At 32.7% G+C, this 20884-nt stretch overlaps 3 protein-coding genes across 7 annotated transcripts; 1 reads left to right on the top strand and 2 right to left on the bottom strand.

Moving 5' to 3' along the window:
- Positions 1-5785: 5785 nt before the first annotated feature.
- Positions 5786-11378, bottom strand: LOC121121810 (probable glycine betaine transporter). Of its 5 annotated transcripts, none has more exons than XM_040716787.2 (10): positions 11068-11378; positions 10534-10684; positions 10243-10478; positions 9947-10173; positions 8667-8935; positions 8132-8618; positions 7772-8075; positions 6851-7207; positions 6592-6783; positions 5786-6511 (listed from the first exon to the last, which is right to left on the bottom strand). In XM_040716787.2, the coding sequence occupies exons 2-10, from the start codon at positions 10639-10641 to the stop codon at positions 6154-6156; spliced, it is 2538 nt and encodes an 845-aa protein (XP_040572721.1). In that variant the 5' UTR covers positions 10642-10684; positions 11068-11378; the 3' UTR covers positions 5786-6153. The 5 variants fall into 5 exon arrangements, with proteins under 5 accessions (XP_040572721.1, XP_040572722.1, XP_040572723.1 ...); XM_040716788.2 differs by having other exon boundaries at positions 10534-10641; positions 11084-11338; XM_040716789.2 differs by having other exon boundaries at positions 10534-10641; positions 11068-11300.
- A 5639-nt stretch (positions 11379-17017) lies between these two features.
- LOC121121781 (histone H2B-like) lies at positions 17018-17676 on the bottom strand. The gene has a single exon (XM_040716756.2). It carries the CDS (start codon positions 17620-17622, stop codon positions 17248-17250), a length of 375 nt encoding a protein of 124 aa, XP_040572690.1. The 5' UTR covers positions 17623-17676; the 3' UTR covers positions 17018-17247.
- A 2128-nt stretch (positions 17677-19804) lies between these two features.
- Positions 19805-20479, top strand: LOC121121767 (histone H2B). The gene has a single exon (XM_040716747.2). It carries the CDS (start codon positions 19866-19868, stop codon positions 20238-20240), a length of 375 nt encoding a protein of 124 aa, XP_040572681.1. The 5' UTR covers positions 19805-19865; the 3' UTR covers positions 20241-20479.
- The last annotated feature ends 405 nt before the right edge of the window (positions 20480-20884 follow it).

Below are 20884 nucleotides of genomic sequence, written 5' to 3' on the forward strand. Positions count from 1 at the left end.
GTTTATGTTACCAGTAAGAGGACATAAAAATTTGAGAGGTCAAGGTCAAACGTCAAGTTCCTAAAAATGTTAAAATTGCAAAACCGACCATAACTTATCAAGAAATTGAGATACATTGCTCAAATTAGTGTCATTTGTTGTTAATTTTTAGGAAAAATGGTTTTGATTGTGGGCAGTTTGTTTGCACTTTACTGATTGGCAACTCTAGTTTAGACTAATTACCCAAATCAACAAAATTTTACTTTTCAAAAACTAAAACTTAATTTGGTTCTAATAGTTTATTCTATTTTAATAAATTGATCGAGGTTAAGTGCTGAAATTGTTAACATTTTGGGGTAATGAATTATATGCTATAAAAAATAAAATCAGTCAATTTAAATATATTTATATAAAAAAATAGACTTTTTTTATAAACCTCTTATAAAAGTTTTCTTTTACAAAATGAAAACAAATAAATATTGCAACTGAGCTTGGACCCATTAGTTTTTTTTCAATAAAACCTATAATATTCGTGCTTCAAATAAATTTATTTGGAGTACAAAAATTGATACATTGATTCTATTTCAAACAAAACCTTTAAATATAGGTGTTTTTTAACTCTTAGATTGCATTTTCTCAAGAATAGATTGTAGTATATAAAATAAAAGCCCATATTTGAAATTGGTGTAAAAATTTTGAGAAGTCCGTTCTAATTTTCAAATGGATCATTGGTTTACCTCTTAACTCAAAAATTGACTCAACCCCATAAAAAAGCTAAAAATTCTAGAAAATCAGATTTGATACGAATAAACTAATTACATATTTATGATTAACACGACAAGTACTAACGTCATTGACTATGTTATTGAAAAGATTTTTTTTACTGTTGACTTGTGTTATTCGTCGAATAATACAAATATAATTTTAAGACAAATCATTCTAGCTTACTTTTGTATTAACGGGCCAATATCATAAAATATAGGATTTTGTGCTACAAAAACTTACAGTGTTTTTCTTCTTCTTATACTCACACACGTACTCACACATTAAAGCTTGGGATCATCTAAAAGCTACCAACAAAACTATCTTCCTTCCCTGAGTCGATGACTATTAAGAATGATAATTAAGTTATTCCTATTTATTTATATAAATATATATATTAGGGTACTGAATTACTTCTAATATTATATCACTGGCTTAGTTTTGTATAAATTATATATACCGTTTGAATAAAACATAGTTTTAAAAATGATTCAAGAGTAAAACGTTACGCATAACATGACTTCAAGTTTATATTATTAGCTAATATATATTGTGATTCTTCTAAACATTTGCAAGCCAAACGCTCCTGTGACTTTATTTCTCAATGGATTTTATTATTTTTTTACAAAAAATCAACATTATTAAATAAATTAGACTTTCAATCAATAAAATCGACGTTAGTTTGGACGACCATACGTTCACAACGTCCCCGTAAAGTCCTACTGCTTTATTGACCGTCCCACTTAGTAAAGTGAAGAATGTCCATCTTATCCCAGCTCTCAGGGATCTTGTAGTGCTGTGGGAACTTTTAATGGAAACCCATTCAACATTGTCTTAGACAAAATTGTCCAAAGGGGATCAATTCCAGTGAGTTAGGAGGCCAAGAATTTTGTGGGACGTGCATCACCTTCTCAGAATTTAAAAAATCGAGTATTATTTTACTGTTGCAACAGTATGTTTCGTCTTACTGCCAGATCCACGGTCAGTCTTTCATGATGCTGTGGATCCAGGGAAAACCTTTTTTTTTAATTAGACCTTGGCATTAACCTTCAGGTCCTGCTTAAAAATTACGTGTGGCATAACATTACCTTAGCTCTTAACAACGTCAAGAACGTTAAAGGACTTTTTGCCAACCACCTATTGTTTTTTTGAGTGATGCATCTTGGTTTAATATAATTTTTATCTTATCTGAGAATAACTAGATAAGATCTTTCACAGGAGGCTGTGGTCCCTAAATCTTTATTAATTATATTATTTATCGAATTACTTTCCGGGGTTTACTTGCATTTGTTGATCTGATTATTATTCCTTTTAATTATTAATATACATATGTACTACTAAAAATTAATCAGTTGTGTTTTGTACTGAAGTGAAGAGATTGTTTATTATATAATAAATGTTCAAAAGAGATTTATTAGTAGAGTGTGAAATTAGTAAATTATTGAACACTCCAAAATATGTAATAAGACATTGTAATTCAAAATAACGCGGGTAAAATCGTAATTAAATGACGCTGCAAGTTTTGGGTCAGCACTTTGTATGCAGTACATATATGTGACGGAATCAAAGTCCCTTGATATTGGTAGAGGCTACTATTTTTTTATGAAACTACCAAATTATAAAATATTTTTTTTCTTGTTGGGACCCGAAAAAATATAAAAAAATAACTCACTTAAATAATACACTAATATTTTATTATTAAATTCATATTGTTGATGTTCAAAGTAATTTATGCGTGATTTTTTATTGTATTTTAATTAAAAAAGGGTTATTTTTGTCATTTCTAACATTCTAAATTTATAAAATTCAGACTACAAGAAATTGATTTAAAAAAAAAAAGATCAAAAAGTAATTACCCTAATTTATCATATAAAAAATAGTGTACTTATAACTTATATGTACGCAGAAAGAATAATTTATATACCTACATATATATGTTATATGTTACTCCAATGCAAGAGAGAGGGAGGGGATTTGTAATATTTAAAGTTATTAAACTTAGTTCAAAACAAAGAAAGTTTATAGTTAGAAAAGAAAAGGATAAGTTTTATCTTTATTTTTATGAAGAAACAAAGTTCAGAGAAGAGGAGATAAATAAAAGACAAGTTATTTTTACTTTTAAACATATTGAAATTACCGTTTCAATAACTAAAATTTTCATAATTTTATACAAGTTTCGAAGTTTCCCAATTAAAATTTGTAAAAAAAACTCTTATTATAATTTAAATTTTGTGTAATTAATTTACTTGCTTTATTGATAATGATTATGTTTCCCTGTTTTGGTTTCTATTAAATATATATAAAAAGTTTATGTATGGTCTTTTGGACGCTCAAAATTGTTTTTCATGTCGAATCGTCCATTTAAAATCATATGGTAAATGTTTCCTTATAAGTAAAATTAGCCATCAATTGGGTAGGCCTGGCATTAAGAGGGAAAGGGAAGTTGATGTAACCCACTCCTGAATATAAATCTTCTTGTCAAATTTGTCAAAGAACATCATTTTTGGCCATTTTTTTTTCAACCGTTGGAGTTTCCTAAATAATTCATTTATATCTTAGTATTTAAACATTACTAAATATAAAAAACCTTAGCTTCATTTAACTATATACTTATTATTTGGGGGAATTATTTATCTCATGTATTCAAACTTTCATTTGCCAATAGGAATTCATCTATTCGTCTCCTTGCCTAAGTCTTACTTACTGTTTCTTCGAAAATAGTTCCTAGATTACTTTTGACTGACTCACATTCTCATTTAGATGTTAATGTCAAAGAAGTTTAATCAAAGTATTGACTCATGAAGATAATGAAGAGCTTACATCGTTTTTGATCAGGATTTTTCAAGAGAATATAACTGAATATAGTTAACTCATTAATTTTCCTTTATCAAAAGTGACTTAAATATAGTTATTTGCAGTAATTACAAGGAGCTTCAAGAAAAGTGTCCAACATTTTTACTGATGAAAGTCAATGAAATTTTTATTAGGGAATTATTACTTTTTGCTTCTAGCTCCTAAATAAAGGCATGTTGATTTTCGATTATTTTTTTTTTTTACGTGCCCATTCTACACTAGATTTTCATCATTGATAACCTGTACACGCACAATAGATGTGATAAACTACCTTTAAAACGTTCGATATATATAATATCTTTTTTTTTAACTAGGATTAAGTACTAAGCAATACTTTAAACTTTCTAAGATCAGAGAAATCCCTTGAAACTTGTTTTATGACCAGTTAAAATTTGAGTACCCGAAGCCAGTTACACTCTTGGATGATCTTTTCTGATAATACAAATTCACTTATACCCTAAGAGCCTTCCTATCTATAATTATAAGTAGAGTCGTTGATTTTGATTAGTCTAAAAGTAAGGATATCATTTATTGATGTGATAGTCAATTAAAAACGCGTACAATTTCAGGCTTTTAATTTCTAAACATTTTCTATTGTGTTAGTTTTAACTACGAGTGGATGTGCTTATGAATGACATAGAGTAACGTTGAGGATTTGGTGTGTGTGGTGGGGGGGGGCTATAATTCTAAGTCCCTTTTGGGACAAAAAGGGCAAATTGAAAAAAAAAAAAATTAGCAATTTAAAAATGAATAAATAAGAATGAAGGAATTACTCCGATATGGATTCTCAATTCTACTCCCAGTGCAACAGGGACATATATATACGTACGAATATAACCATAGATTCAAAAAAATATGAAAATCTTGCAAATTAAAACGGAAACGGAAAATAACTTGTTCACCCAGACGACTTAGAGAATATTTGGGAGAAGAGCAGTTTAGCTGTTAAGGCGTTTCATTAGCAGTTGGTAGCTGTGGTATGAAGGAAATCAACACAAACCCCACTCCGTATCTAGTTATGATATATGTAGGAACTACAGCGATGTAAATCCTCAATTATACTCCGAGTTCAACAAAGACTTAGACTTGTAACAAATCATGAGTGTTATTCTCATCCATTAGGATAAAAACTCCATATTAGGATGTTAACTCCTCAAGAGTTAAAGAATAATGATAACATCTTTGGAAAATATAAAACAAATATATTTAACTACTAATAATGTTGCGGACTAATAAAGGCTTACGATTTATAACTATAATTTTTTGTTCACCTCTTGTCTGTTTTATGATTTTAGAAGAGTGCATTACAACTCTTGGGAGGTGAAACTTCATTTAAAATATTATTAGTGCAAGTAGGAAATTATTTAAATATATAAAACAGGGTTGATCTTATCTAGCAGTACACTAAATTTGAATATTTATTCGTCGATTGTCTTAAAACTCGGCGAAAGAAAGGTTTTCTGACTCATAATTCCTTATGTTAAGCTTTGACTCTATTAAAAACAACTCCAACGAGAACGAGACAAATGGACCAACAAAGGAGTAAAGTTTTGAAGCTTCTCTCACGCAACATGTCTCCTATGAAGATATCCAAGGAGCCCCATTGGAGCTATTTATTCACCCCCACCAGTGTCTTGTGCACTGTGGCCAGCACGTACGAAGTCTACCCTCCTATTTTTGTGGAGAGGAAGGAACGTCTTAATGTAGATGCTTAAATCAAACTTGTGGATAAAAAAGTGGTACTTTGGGGCGGAGAAAAGTTGGTGGACAACTTAGTTGCACTCAGACGGGGCTCTTTGTCATTGCACCGTTAGTACTCAGGGGTTCCTGGGAGACAACTTTCTGGACTTTTGGGACCTCAACATATGGCCGCCCTTCTCTTCAGACGCTAGCCCCTTGGACTACTATATCTAGGTGCGTCTGGAGGATAAGGTGTGTGCTACTCCTCAGAGGACTGTCTAGTCTCTAGAGGCTGCCATCAAGAAGGAGTTGACCAAGCTCGAGTATGACTACATAGTCAAGGCCTCCAGAGGATTTAGGCCTCTTAATAAGGGAATAATTAGAGCTGAGTGATCCATATTGTGCCTAGCACTATTTTCAGATGATTTCGTAAAATAAATGTACTCACACACAACCTCTCGTTTAAATTTTACTCTTGAAAAACTGAAAATAAAAAATATGTACCACTAGATAAGATGTATTATTTTATTATGCATTTTATGTATAATGTATCACAAATGGCCGTGAGAATAAAAGATAAATAATTGTAATAAAGAGAAATGTTTTCACCACGAGTGATTACTTCATACTTATATTTCTCCTTTCAAGAAAAAAGAAAAATGATAAAAAGACTACTTTTCCATAATATATTTTTTTTATCACTAATAATAAACTACATGGCTAGAGTTTTAGTATTTAATATCAACAATAGATTTATTCAAATACACCAATGAATCCATATCAAATGTTACAGAGCCATGGTCGCCATGATGACAATTATTTATTCTCCTCATACAAAGAAAGAAAATACATAATAATATGTACATATGTGGAGGCCTTTCACATTTTTGTAATTGAGATTTCTTCGTGATTACTCTCCAACCCTTCTTGAGGGACTTCCACGACTTCTTGGACTAGGATTGGTGATAGAAATTGATGTCTCAGCTGTAATGAAACACAAGGATATAGGAACAATGAGGCGAAAAAGTCTTCAAAAATATTTCCTTCCGTCAGGTTTAATATCTTTCTGGCTTTTGCTCGTACAATTGTCATATAGGTAATGAAGCAGAGATACCACCAAAAGCCAAGGGCCAAGAAGCCAGTTAATATAACAGAAGTTGCGATGCAAACAATGCTTAGGGAAATGAAGGTTAGAGCAACAAATGGAAGAAGAAACGAATTTGATGAGTCGTATAATCTGAAATCAAAAGAATTGTATAATTATTGTTGAAAGAAAGAACAATGTGACGTCTCTATGAACAAAGTAATGTATCTTACATGACAGCCACTTTCCCAATGGTCAAAGGAGCCAGACAAACCTCGATTATAACTTCAATAAACAAAAAAATCATATTTTTAAAGACTCCCTTACTCCATTTAAGATAGGGTTTTGTGAAAAAAGGATCAAAGAGACTAATTTTAAACTTGGGCCCTGACACATCCAGATCTCCCATGACCATTTTAACGTACCTACAAAGCAAAAAAAATAAAGACATTTGAATCCCCTAGTATTATTTATCCTAAAAAGCCTCTCTACCTCCATATAGATACACATAGCAAACACACAATAAGTGTGAATGGAAGCCCCGATATCAGACCTGCATTTTGAAGCATTTTAAGACCCTCATTATCTTCTCCGGCGACGATGAGTGCAGTTGCAGTAGCTCCTTCCGTAATGGCCCAGAACAAACGTTGTACCTTGGGTGGATCAGGATCACCATTTGAAGAGAGACAATCGATCACTAAAGATCCCGAGTCCGAAGAAGTGACAAAATACAAGACAATCCCGGCTAAGGATATTAGACAAAATGCAAAACCAATGTCCCCAAAGGCTCTCATGACGTCAAACCATGTTTTCTCTACGTCATTTTTCCCTTTGATGTTGCATGATAATCTAAAGTTTGTAGAGTTACTATCATTATTCACAGCCTTTGGATAAAGACAGAGGCGGGCAGAAGTATTTACACAAAACTTTGAAGCTCCATAATTATATTTTTTTAGCATAGCTGAGTAGAGGTGTTTTTTTTAACAATTTGCAGGGCCTACTTCTGGACACTTTCTACTGAATATGGCCGCCATTAGCTTTAATGAAGAAGTCCAGGCTACGACGGAAGGCGGAGAACGCGCAGAGTGACCTTTTTTGAAGTGTGATTTTGACCTTGTGAGGACTGCACGGAGCATGATGCTTGATGCTTCTGCCACCGTTTCATAACTTTGGATAATGTATATATGTTGTACTTTGTGGTGGAACCGGCCGAGTAAAAATCCTGGATCACTTTGCGTCGCTGCTCCCGGCCTTTATTTGGAAGAGTGAGAGCAAAATGTTATTAATAAATGTTGTGTAAAAATGCTTTGACTCACAAAATAACTCAACACTTAGTTGAAAAAATCCCGCTTGCAGAATCTACGCAGTAAAACAAAACTTGTGTAAATACTCCTGCCCACCTTTGGTTAATACCTGGAGAACTTCCTATCTGGACTTGCTCGGACAAAATCGTCTTTCATTAGTTTATACTCATTCAAAAGGTCTTCGTAGGTTTCATTTGATGCCTCTTTCATTTTTAAGAAAGATGAAGAACAGGGACCACATCCTTTATCCCCACTACAAAGAAAATCAGATTGATTATGTATAATGGGTTGCTTTGCGAGTGATTTTGTATCAATGATAGCTTCTATTTGAGGAATATTCATAAAAGATTGTCCTTGGTCCTCTAGAAGACAACAATATCCCTTAGCTGCAGAAGTCCTCTCCAATAAAAGCCCTAGAGTAAACAAAAAGGTTTTGATTTGTATTCATAAGTTCACACTCTATAATTACCATTTCCTCCAAAGATAACCAACCATAAAAACGAATACAATACAGGAGCAGTTAGCGTACCATTAATGAACTGTTTAATGGTTCGACCCTTTGATATTTTTGCAATGAACATCCCAACAAAGGAACACCAAGATGTCCACCATCCCCAATAAAACATGGTCCAATAATTCATCCATACATGAACATCAGCTTGTTCAGGAGCATTTATCTCGGGCAAGAGACGATCCCTATCCTCCAAACCTCCAGACTCACCAGACTGTTCAAAAGCATCACAATGGAATCCTAATTGTATGATTTTTTGGAAATAATAACCAATGGATTGAACAAATAGATTCATCAAAAATTGAGGACTCAGTTGAATAAATGCAACCGTCATTAAAAAGACGCCCAAGAGAAAACAGGCCTCAGATAAACGCCGAATTCCCATTCCAACGCCAGACAACGTGGAGATTGTTGCTATAGATGTAACAATCCAAATGATAACAACCTAATAAAAATACAATAGATAAGAGATGATTGTAATCATACGTTTAACCTCAGTTAATTTTCCTTCAAGGTGGTCCATTCCACTGACTATGACAAAACCCTTACTCAACTGCTTAGTTCCAAGTCCTAAACTTGTACAAACACCAAAGAGAGTGGTTATAACTGAGACAGTATCGATAAGATCCCCCATCCAACCAAATATTTTATCTCCAATTAAGGGATATAAACAGGACTTCATTGTCATAGGAAGGCCTTCACGGTAGGATAGCAAACCTAGGATGAGTCCAACCAAGCAATAAACAATCCATGCATGAATCCCTATAAATAATTATTTAAGTTTGTATGTGAGTACGAACATTATATAAGAAAATCATTTTAATAGTAAGAACTAGAATTTAAAGGACTAGTCCGAATCGGAGGCAAAAAAGTATGTGCTAGAAAGCGGGACTGGCTTTTTCCAGTTGGCTATATGAACAGGTTTTTTTATTTTCCAAAGCTGTATTAGTTCTTGAAGACAGAACATCTAATTATAAAGTAATAACTAGTGCTTTTGCTCATGAAAGACAAAGAGAAACAATGAAGGTTTGATTGGGAGTTGTAAGTCCTTGCTAGACTTGGAGTAGAATTGAGGATCGAAGTAATTCAAGCCTTTACGTCCTTTATATATACATAATGGGATTAATATATATTTCCTTCCTCTCACGGCTGCTTGCAGCTGATTTAACACAACGTCATGACAGCTAAGCTGCTCTATTCCAACATATTCTTCAACTTCTCGGATTACGACGTTCATTTTTGGTTTCTTTTATTTTTACAGTTCGGCCAAAATGTTTTATTCATTATTGTCTATATAGAACAATATTTGATAAAAGACAACATTATGGATATCTATCAGTGACATCATCATAATCATGTTAGATGAGTATAATATGCCTAATTTATAGTTTAATTAGCCCTAAATTAAGAATAATGCGGAAATATTGACGTGTTTTAAGGATACTTATCGTTTTACTAAGCGAATTCAAATGGTAAAATGAGATACTTTACTAATCTGAGTCAAACAAGGACTTACAATTATAACTCTGCAACAAATCCTCAAGGTTAATATCCGTCTTTTATGAGCACACACAAATGTTCAATCAGGTTTGGAATATAATTGAATCTATTGAGGAAAGGAAGTTATCTACTCAAGAGTATAGTGATAGTGACAACAGCTCAGGAAAAGAAAATCCCTTTTTTATATTACCAATTACAAACTAACGGACCAACTAAAAAATAAACACTGTTTACAGAACTAATTATGTATATGAATAAAGCAAAGCAATGTACCCCAATGATAAAGTGTGACATTCACACTATTTTGAGCCAATATGTTATCAGTCATTGCCCGATCTGCATAGTATCGATTTTCAGTCGTATAGTGGTAAATAGGCTCAGCTACACCATAAAAGAAAAGCCCAGTTCCGATTCCACAAGCAAAGAGCATCATAAACCAAGTTGCATCATTATACTCTGGCTGTTCGTCATCACATCCCAGTTTAATTTTCGAATATTTACTTTGAATTATAAGTGTACAATAATATTAAGTATTAAGTACTATTTTGCAACATATAGATTTGTGTTACCTAAAGTATAAGACAATTATAAATATAGCCCATACATCCTGTGTTCCAATATAGAGCCATGTAAAATTCTCAACGATCCAAACCTTAATTCTTTCAAATGGCAACTCCTTGGGATCCATCACAATGCATGAGGCCACAAAAACCCATATTAAAACAACGGAAAAAAATGAAACTATGGGATTAAATCGAATATGACCCAAAAGAGGCAATCGGAACTTGAGCCATATGCTCTGATCCTTGAAAGGAATATACGGAATGACAAAAATCAAGTATACAGTATTTAAAACTTACTTTAATTCGTCCATAATTATACAAAAAATATTGTGAGTCATTTGATGAGGAATTATCATTGTAAAGGACTGTAGTGGACATCATGAGACTACCCTTTTCCCCTTTCATCTATGTGTGTATGTTATAAGTGACACGTCAACACAAAAACAAGCTAAAATTATTATTGAAATATTTTTTTATTCTGAAAAATTATAGTCTATTTCTATTGGCAAAATATTCGGATCGACCCCTTGGGCGTGTTGCAAGTTACATTTAGAGTAGGAAAAACGGATCGTCACATTTAAAGGAATAAACAATTGACATATTTTTTTTATTTGAAAGGCCATATCGGAAACAATATAAGTATTTTAAATTAAATAAGGGTTTTAAACTATTCATTAAATTTTTGGGTTTCTTAATTCATCCCAGAAATTTGGGCAATAAGCCTATAATTAAATCAAATATGTCTATAAAATATTAGGCCATATGTAAAGTAAAGTCAAAAATAAGGATATTTTGCGATATTTGTTCAATTTTGTTTTTATGTTGACGCACCACATATATACTTCACTTTAATGTATCCAACAAATAACTTTAATAAAACAATTTAAAGATGATAAATCTAAGGAGCGATCGACTTCCCACCTTTATTGTCTTCAATTAACTAATAATTTATTTTTTTGTTGATCCAATAAAAACTAACATTTTTCTATTTAATATATTATGCAATTTTATTTCATATTATTATTTAATTTAAGAATTGATTCATTGAAAGTTTGCCACTTGCTAATTTTTACACTTGATTCAACAATTTAATATAGAATATAATATTGTAGTATATAAGGAACAGTAAGCTACATATTTATACAAATCTTTGGAAATTTCCGTAGGCTAATGGAATTTTAAAACGTGATAAGGAATTAATTAAGGTATTCGCGTATGAACAAAAAAAAGTTCCTTCAAGTCAATTATTTCTATGAAAAAATGAAATCAAATATATCCTTCGGTAATTTGTTGAATAAATAAGGTTGTGCCCGGTTCAGGTTCAGCGGTTCTATAGGTTGAATTATTTCAACGATCTCTGTCTCGTTTCAATTTATCAGTCTCGGTTCTTTTTTATACAGGCTCAGTTTGGTAACAAGCACATAGAAAAAAGGGCGTTGTTAGAAAATTCGGGCCCAGGAAATTATATTAGATACAAACAGGGATGCAGATATCTTATACGGAGAGTGCGTAATGCCCCAAGTTCCAGAAGGGGCCCTGAAAACTAAGGTTGCTTTATGACAATGGTTTTCTAAGTGGGGACCGTAAGGGAGGCTAGGGGGGGGGCAGGAAGATGGAGAATTGAGTAGTGCTTTCAGTTTACACATACATCGTATTAAGGTGGCCTCAGCTAAAGATGTATTAGTGTAGGGACGCCTGAGTAAAGTAAAGTTTTGGGAAACCCTGGCTTAAGAAAGATTATAGTAATCATATTATCAGGCCCGAAAAGCTTAATAGCGGAACTGGATACATAATCAACCCCGCCCCTTCTCTCTTTTATTTACACAGTCTGGAGCCTAAAACCTCCTTTTCAGATCCATAAGAAGTGGGCTTAGCTATTTGAAACTCAGATTCAAAATATCACCCCGGTGACGTAAATAAAAATTTTGGAAAACGCTACAAAACAACTCCAAAAATTTACTTATTGATTAAAAATAATTTATTTTATATAATTTATATTGGATTTTGTTTATATACTGTATATAGGAACAAAGTTTAAAAAAGGAATACATTATAAAAGTCGTGATTTATTTAGGTACATTAAAAGTTGCATTTCAAAATTATCATCACGCATCTGATTATAATAATGAAATAATAAATAGTCTTGTAGCCAGTAAAAGAAAACTCGTTAACTATCAAATGATATAGGGCCTTTTTTCTGTTTCTTTTTGGAAGAAAGGTTGCGTGATATATTAAAGGTAACGCCGTGTTTCATTTACATCAAATTATTAAAAGGTACCAATTTACCAAAAAATACAACAAACAAAAATAAGTACAATATTAAAAGGTTTGAAAAAAAAAAGTTAAAACTTGAACAGGCCTAATGGACAGTGTACTAGACACAAAAAGAATGTAGATTTAAACAACAAGGGAGATAAAGCTCACAAAAGGTGCTCAACATCATCCCCTGCAACAAAAATAGCGATAGTTTCATCAATACTGACCTAGTGAAGGCCTTGGTCTCTGCTAATATCACCCCTTGCCAAGATCAACAACAGGGATTTGAAAGACTTCTAGTAGAAGTGCTCTTAAGAAGACGATGCATAGTCGCTCCAGAGGATAATTCAACGGAGCTTGATTGAATACATCCTATTTTACTAGATTTATTTGGATTTTTGAGTTTTTATTTGCATATTTAGCTCCATTTCTATACATTATTTGAACATCATAACATACTTAACATGAAATGCCTCAGTTATATGTTGTCCAACATTATGTTATATATTATCATTAACTTGCTAATTTAGTTAATGTTTCTCTACTTTCTGGGATTTCTGGAATTCCTCCCGTATCCTAGACATCATCTCTGATTTTTAGTTACTAGAGGATCTATTGGTGTGTCACTCAACTGCACCCTACTCAAAGAAGTCCATGGGGTTGGGATCTGGTGAGCTTGGAGGTCAAACATTGGATCCAGCAAAGTCAAAAAAAATAAATTATGATAACCAGATCAATTTTTTCTTAGTAGTGTGGTGTGAAGCAGAGTATTTCTGTCACCTCCAGACTCTTACAGTTACTTCCTGACTATCCAGAAAAAAATACCTGTCTAGGTTTAAGAAGTCTGCAATCTCAACATTGTCTCGTCGGGCACGGATCGAAACAAGGATATTCTGCCTTTTCCACGATTATGGAATAAATATTTCGTTGATCGATGCAATTTCTTTTAAACACACACCAAAAAACATTGTGCTCAAAGTGCATTCTTAAACAACGTCCGAACGCTGTATATTACTAAAATTGTTACGAAAATTTTCAAGGTTGTGATGAAAATGCTTATAAATCATATTATGAGGGACATAATCAAAACTTCAAATTTACAGGTGATTTATGATTCAAATACTTACCATTGTATTATGAATAAAAACTTTTCTAAATATAATATTAATGTTGCATTAAAAAAGACTTACTAAATTAATAATACAGTAACATCATTGAAATCAATATAATTGTGAGTAATTTCATTGCAATAAAATATCATCGTGTGCATGTTCATTACAATTATATTATATTCGGGCTGTCGGACTATTGAATGATTAAAAAAAAGTAATTTGCCACCGCTTCCTTGAGCCTCATGGACACCTTCGGATATCCAAAAATACACCCCGGTTGTACAGGTGAAGTGATAGGACCAAGATAGTTTAAATTCCAACGCCGCCATCGCGTTTCTAAGCATCCAGGACACCTTCTAATATGCCGTTAACCTACACAACCCTCGACTCAGGGTATATTACTGTATATTTGAGGGGGTCTTTAATGCTCGAAGAAGATGCTACCTACCTTGGGGCCCAGAAGTTAATCTGTACAACCTGTGGGGTGGGGTATTAAATGGGGTCTTTGATGTCATGTATCTTCATCTTTCAATATTCAATTCATTATTCTCCAAATATAATCTAAACTATTTTAGTTCACGATGTTACCCCCAACAATTTTGTCCAGAATTGTCTTGAAGTGAACCTTTTAGACCCAGTTAAGATTCAGAGTCATATTTCAACGTGAAATAACTATTCATATAGTTAAAAATAAGAAGTAATAACAATTGATAAACCCCATTATAGCATTTGAAAGATATATATTAATTATTTATTAAGTTATCCTGAAAACAGTTCTTATAAAATATATCTTATTAAAATGAAGGATCTTATTATTTCTTATCTAATATATTTTTTTCCAATGCTTTATATCATAGGTAAAATAAAAGAATAATACTTATATTACAACTTAAATGAATTACCCTTAAAAAAGAGTTCAATTTTGATGGACTTTTTCCCTTTAGCTTCAAGTTTTCTTATGGAATATTTAATAAATATTCGATTTAAGGTTGCGAGAGTGTTGAAAAAAGTTCCGAAATTTTATATAATTAAAAACGTAGTTCTTTTTTTGGTTATAATAACTTATAATTCCATGTGGATTTACACGTTTTTCTATACCTACACCATAGGAGTACGTCTTTTTTAAATAACAAATATTTTTCGTTTCTATATTTTCTAAAATGACTTTTTGAATCTTTTTTCAAATAAAAAAAACGTTCTTCCTCTTATTATTTTTTCAAATGTTTGTTCCTTGTTCCCTTTGACATAATTTATAACGTTTTTAGGCCTCAGAGGGTCCTAAATGACCATGTTTTTTAAGAATATCCCCTAAGTCAATTATAAGACTCAAATATGTAATTAATAAAACTTATAAAGTGAAAATACTAACGATGTAATAAGGCCCATAACCGCTCTAAAATTATTAATAATCCTTTCAGAGCGCTTTGGGTCCAGCCTAAAATTGAAATAAGCAACTGATAATAATTCAGTAACTAGGTAGTCTTAATCTGATTTAAACAACTGTTAAGGAGTACTCCAACAAGTAGTGTTATGTCAGTCTATATTTAGAACTGAAGACTGCAGTCCAGTTTAGTCCTGCATATCAAGTTCGGTCCTTAATGACGCCAATCAACTTTATTTCCCCTTTTTAATCAGTTCTAGTACTGACTGTCTTCAAGGACCGGTCCTAATAATAGACAGGACTGGACTGAATAAATAAGGACTTACAGAAGACTACCATCAACCATTGACGCTTGTTAATATTTCAAAGAAATAAATTCATTTCATTATCATTTAGAAAGGTTGAGTGATGAATAAACGTGTTCCGATCTACAATAATAAATTAATCTAGAAAAAAGTAGAGTATTTACATAAACTGTATTTAACGTAAACATACAAATAAATATATATAATTATAATTATTAATATATAATTAATCTAGTAGATCTAAGTGAAGGAAAGAGACTTGATGATCCTTTTTACTTGGAGGAAGTGTATTTTGTCACATCCTTTATTCCTTCAGAGACAGCAAGTTTGGTCAATTCCCCGCGCGGTAGAAGCTGGAAAGCTGTTTCGATTTCTCTGGATCTGATGGTGGAACTCTTGTTGTAATGAGAGAGACAAGAGGAGCTGGAGAAAATTCTCTCAAAGATGTTATTCACGAAAGAGTTCGCTTTGCTGCTCTTCTTCCTTACATTCTTCAAATTTTCAGAATAACCACATCAATTTTCTAGGTTTTTAAAATAAAAAAGATATATCATATTTTTTACAACTCTTATAAAGTGGTTTATGTTATTATTATGTTAGAGATAATATTGGGCTTCATAGATTTATCATTCATTTTCATTTTTACTCATACAAGTACATAGATTTTAATCAGAGGCCACTAGTGATGCATCAGTCTATAAAAAAAACTAACAATACTCTGTTCGGCCCTAAAAAAAAATTTCAATCCAAGGACCATTCTTGATCTACGATATGGGTATAACACCGAGAATAACGAAGTAAAACTATAAGCCCATTCCGATATTCAACATAACCTCTTTCACGAGACAAAATACCTGAAGTTGTGACATAAAATCCCCATTTTATTCACAACAGAATTTGAGTTCACTCAATGTATTTATGATCGTGTCAGTCAAGTGTCGATGTCTTGTTCTATTCAATCATCAATTTAATTAATCCATCCTCCTTATCTAATACATGTTTTAGGACATTTGGAATCCCTATTACCACTATTAAAATGAAGACATTGGTATCCTAGGTTGAGCTCTATTCGAACAACTCTATCAATACTTTAATTCATAGAATTAGGGAGTCCCGGATCTCACTCAATAATTCTAAATTATTGATTCTATAATTTAAATTCTGATCAAATTATAATTAAATAAACATTCTTAATTCCATTCAGAGCCAATACTTCTTTTGCACTATTAACTAGGTGATAGTATTATTTTTCCACCCACAATAGTATTAAGCAATTATCAGTAGTAAGGTTAAAGGATTTTTAAATGTCCCAGTCTGAAGTTTAGAGCTAGAGGTGTGGCTGAAAACTTAACTGTTTTACGTTCTAGCTACTATCCATTATTTTTATTTTTTGAATATCATAAAATGTAAAATCCTAGCTATAAGTTAAAAAAAGGTAGTCCATTTCAGACGGCAAATATTAACATTCTAAGTGAAAATATCAACAATATAATTTCCGTAAGCCTCTAATACAACTTTAATTTTAGGCCGCTTATGGTCTTTTCTTAATATTAAAATGTAACTAATACTAGAAAAAATAAGGAATTAGGAATTCAGTCAGATTGAATCGATTAAAGTACTCCAAAAATCATTGATGATTAACTTAATTCTTTCTTTCTCATTGAAAAAGCTTTACGAGAATAGGAAACTTGTTCAGATATACCATAATGAATTATTTAAGAAAAAGGTTAGAATATTTAAATACAATGTATTTAACTTTAACATATAATTAAAAATATTTATAATTAATAAATAAGTAAGATGAAGTTAATCTGGTAGGTTCAAGTGAAGGTATGAGATCATGCACTTCATGACTATGTGACGACATCAGCTCAAAGAAGTATCTTAGTGAGAAAGACTTTGTGTTCCTGAAAGGACCTGTTGAGATGATTAATCCGAACGCGAGTTTGGATCATCTTTACTTGGAGGAAGTGTATTTTGTCACAGCCTTTGTTCCTTCAGAGACAGCGTGCTTGGCCAATTCGCCGGGAAGTAGAAGTCTCACAGCGGTTTGAATTTCTCTGGAGGTGATGGTGGATCTCTTGTTGTAATGAGCGAGACGAGAGGACTCGGCGGCGATTCTCTCGAAGATGTCGTTAACGAAGGAGTTCATGATGCTCATAGCCTTTGAGGATACACCAGTGTCAGGATGGACTTGTTTTAAGACCTTGTAGATGTAGATGGCATAAGATTCCTTCCTTTTGTGGGACCTCTTCTTTCCATCAGTCTTGGTGATGACCTTTTGAGCTTTTCCAGCCTTTTTTGGGGCTTTAACAGTACTCTTGGGAGGCATTATGAAAATGTATATGTGTGTATGTCGCGAAATATATAAATTTAGTGAGAGAAGAGATATGTGCGTATCAAAGTATTTATATGAAAAAAAAGGGATTGAGAGTGTGTGCAATGAGAAGAATACTTTTCTCTTTAAAAAATTGAATAATAGGAGTGAACGGTGGAGGCGGACACACAGATAGGGGGGTCAGAAACACTTTGTTTAGGAACTATTATATGAATGATAGCCCCTATAGAAATATGTAATGTCATTACAGCTCAGTTGCTCTCCCCCAAAACATACTTCAACTAATTGGGATTAGTTATGTGTATTTTCAGTTTATTTTTTTTAAAATGCCCAAAATACATCCGATTTTCATCACTTGTTACAAGCAAGGTTCGGTGGTATTTAGAATTAGCCACTAGTGAAAGTCGATTTTTTTTGCTAGCCCTCTGAAAAATTAACTTGCTCACAATACCACAAAATACTCTACCTAGGTAATAAGTATATATACGTAGATATTTGATTGACTTAAATTTGACCCTTTACAATACCGTTTTTGTCCAATCAGAAATGAAGATACAAAGCGGTTTATGAAAAGTGTAAAATAGATCGATTGGTTCTGGAATTGAAATTGTGTACTGCGCTTAGAAATATCATTTTTGTTATAAATCATTTCCTGACTACACAGGAAGGGAAATATTGCGAAATTTAAAAATATATATTACTATAAAATCATCCCTAATATTTGTTTTCAATTTTTAACTTATGAGATGTTGACATGATTTGAACCCAAAATTGCCTGTGTGTATGCGATATTTAAGGTACAGGATTACATAGTGAAACGGGCTAGATATAGGGTACCCTGCATTAGCCCGACTGGTTTTTTACTAGTCACGGTGTATCCCTGGTTATTAAGTGTAAGTCCCTGTTGGAAACGAAGTAGAATTGAGGATTGACATTCGACTAATTCCAGTCTATGTGTCCTTGCTACCGGTTGCTCCATTAAAATCTGAACACTTACTAATTCAATCATTAATGAAGTTTGAATGATTGAAATTAATTCATAATTCGATATATTAAAGCTTAAGAAATTTGTGTAATGTTTACGCGTACCTGATAAAATATACGGGAGTTTAGGTATATTAAAGGCTCGTCGCCAAAATAAAATAGACAAGGTACTAAGGAGTAAAGAATCTTTATTGAAGCTAGACTCTGTAACAGGGTCTAGCTTTAATTAAGTAGAACTTAAGGAAACACGAACACAATCATGGATGTGATGGATTGCAAATACAACAAGAACCAACTTGAGCTCTTTATATATGAGTCAATTCGAGAAAATACCACTTGAATGTGATCGACAAAATTCCATTCCCGCACTCCAAGCAGTTGGTCGACAGGATTACATTGAGGGGGAGGGCTTGATTTTTGGATTTAAAAAAATAATTAAATATTAACATTTACAAAATCGACAGCTATTTACAAAAAAGTAATTTTTTTTCCAAAAAAATTCAACTATTAAATTTTTTGGAGAAACATTTCAAAAATCCATAGTAATTCATTTCAGCTACGGCCCCACCCCCTGCGAATGCCCTGATAAGGGGGTATATCCGTGGACTATGTGATGAGGCCGGAGGAGATCACATCCAGCACTATGACTTGTATCTTAGCCTCATCCCTCAGTCAACGGATCGACTACCAAGTATCTCTCCTCCCCCAGTAATTTCCTTACCATTAAAAGTTGCGATAATTGAACTTCTACCTTCCGCTGTCTCCAATTTCGAGATAGAAAGATCAAGTATGACGTATTAAAATTGATCATTCATCATATGATATAGAGACAATCATTTTTGCTAGGTGTATTGCATGTTAATATATATTTTTATTTCAAATTACTTATATAGTTATAAACACTTAGTAACATAAATCGGAATAGATGAATTTAGTAAATACACGATTAAAATAAATAAATTATTGCCTATAGTGGCTTGAAGTATGTAATTCTTATTCTTAAATTAGGTCGTCGTATCCATTTTCATCATCTAGTATCAGGCCAAGCTAACTGGATAATAATAACTTCAGAATTATGAGTATATTGGTTAACATTCATTTTCCTCCCAGTCACCCCTACTAAGAAAAAACTATATTTCTCCTTCTACACACTCTCAATCTCTTTTTTTCCATATAAATACCTTGATACCCATGTGACTCATCTCTCACTTGATAATTATATATTGCAACCTACACACGTATTTATCTTCAATATGCCTCCCAAAACTACTGGTAAAGCCGCAAAGAAGGCTGGAAAAGCTCAAAAGGTCATCACCAAGACTGATGGAAAGAAGAGGTCCCACAAAAGGAAGGAATCTTATGCCATCTACATTTATAAGGTCTTGAAGCAAGTCCACCCTGACACTGGTGTATCCTCAAAGGCTATGAGCATCATGAACTCCTTCGTGAACGACATCTTCGAGAGAATCGCCGCCGAGTCCTCTCGTCTCGCTCATTACAACAAGAGATCCACCATCACCTCCAGAGAAATTCAAACCGCTGTGAGGCTTCTCCTGCCCGGCGAGTTGGCCAAGCACGCGGTCTCTGAAGGAACAAAGGCTGTGACAAAATACACTTCCTCCAAGTAAAGATGATCCAAACTCGCGTTCGGATTAATCATCTCAACAGGTCCTTTCAGGAACACAAAGTCTTTCTCACTAAGATACTTCTTTGAGCTGATGTCGTCACATAGTCATGAAGTGCATGATCTCACACCTTCACTTTGATATACAAGTTTATTATCTTATAGATATTAATCCTAATGATTTTTTGTTAAAAATATATTTATATGTATGTTAATGTTAAATACAGTGTATTTAAATACTCATCTGGTATTATTTTATTATCGTTGGTAGTCTAGGTTCAGTCATGTGACTGCATTTCTGATCAGCCCTTTTCTTCTTGTCCTTCTGGTCCGGTCTTCATTAATTGGCTACTTTTTGTTTCTACACTCCTAACTAGGATTTAATTATTGGGATTCCAGCCTACAGACATTTTCTGTTGCTTAAACCGATATATTTGAACTACAGAGGTCCTCGGGATTCATATTGTTTTTGATTTGTTAGGGGAATGTAATTATTTTTAGTACTACTTAGAAATATTTCCATTTCTGACTGCTACGTACTTTGCCCGGGTGATTTTTTTCGGAAAATAAATTCTTTAAAAAAATAATTGTCCTTCTTATTTTCGATTCAAACTTATTATGATAATAAAAATCAAAAATCCATCATTT

Source organism: Lepeophtheirus salmonis, chromosome 7 (assembly GCF_016086655.4).
Source record: "Lepeophtheirus salmonis chromosome 7, UVic_Lsal_1.4, whole genome shotgun sequence".
In the NCBI taxonomy this organism is placed as follows: Eukaryota; Metazoa; Arthropoda; class Copepoda; order Siphonostomatoida; family Caligidae; genus Lepeophtheirus; species Lepeophtheirus salmonis.

Excerpts from the sequence above, each read along its gene's own strand:
- LOC121121810 (XM_040716787.2), bottom strand. The coding sequence starts at position 10,641 with ATGAAAGGGGAAAAGGGTAGTCTCATGATGTCCACTACAGTCCTTTAC. Across the intron at positions 8,076-8,131 it reads GGTTATCTTTGGAGGAAATG|GGCTTTTATTGGAGAGGACT; the intron begins GTAATTATAGAG and ends TGTTTACTCTAG. Across the intron at positions 6,512-6,591 it reads ATTGGGAAAGTGGCTGTCAT|ATTATACGACTCATCAAATT; the intron begins GTAAGATACATT and ends TTTTGATTTCAG.
- LOC121121781 (XM_040716756.2), bottom strand. The coding sequence starts at position 17,622 with ATGCCTCCCAAGAGTACTGTTAAAGCCCCAAAAAAGGCTGGAAAAGCT.
- LOC121121767 (XM_040716747.2), top strand. The coding sequence starts at position 19,866 with ATGCCTCCCAAAACTACTGGTAAAGCCGCAAAGAAGGCTGGAAAAGCT.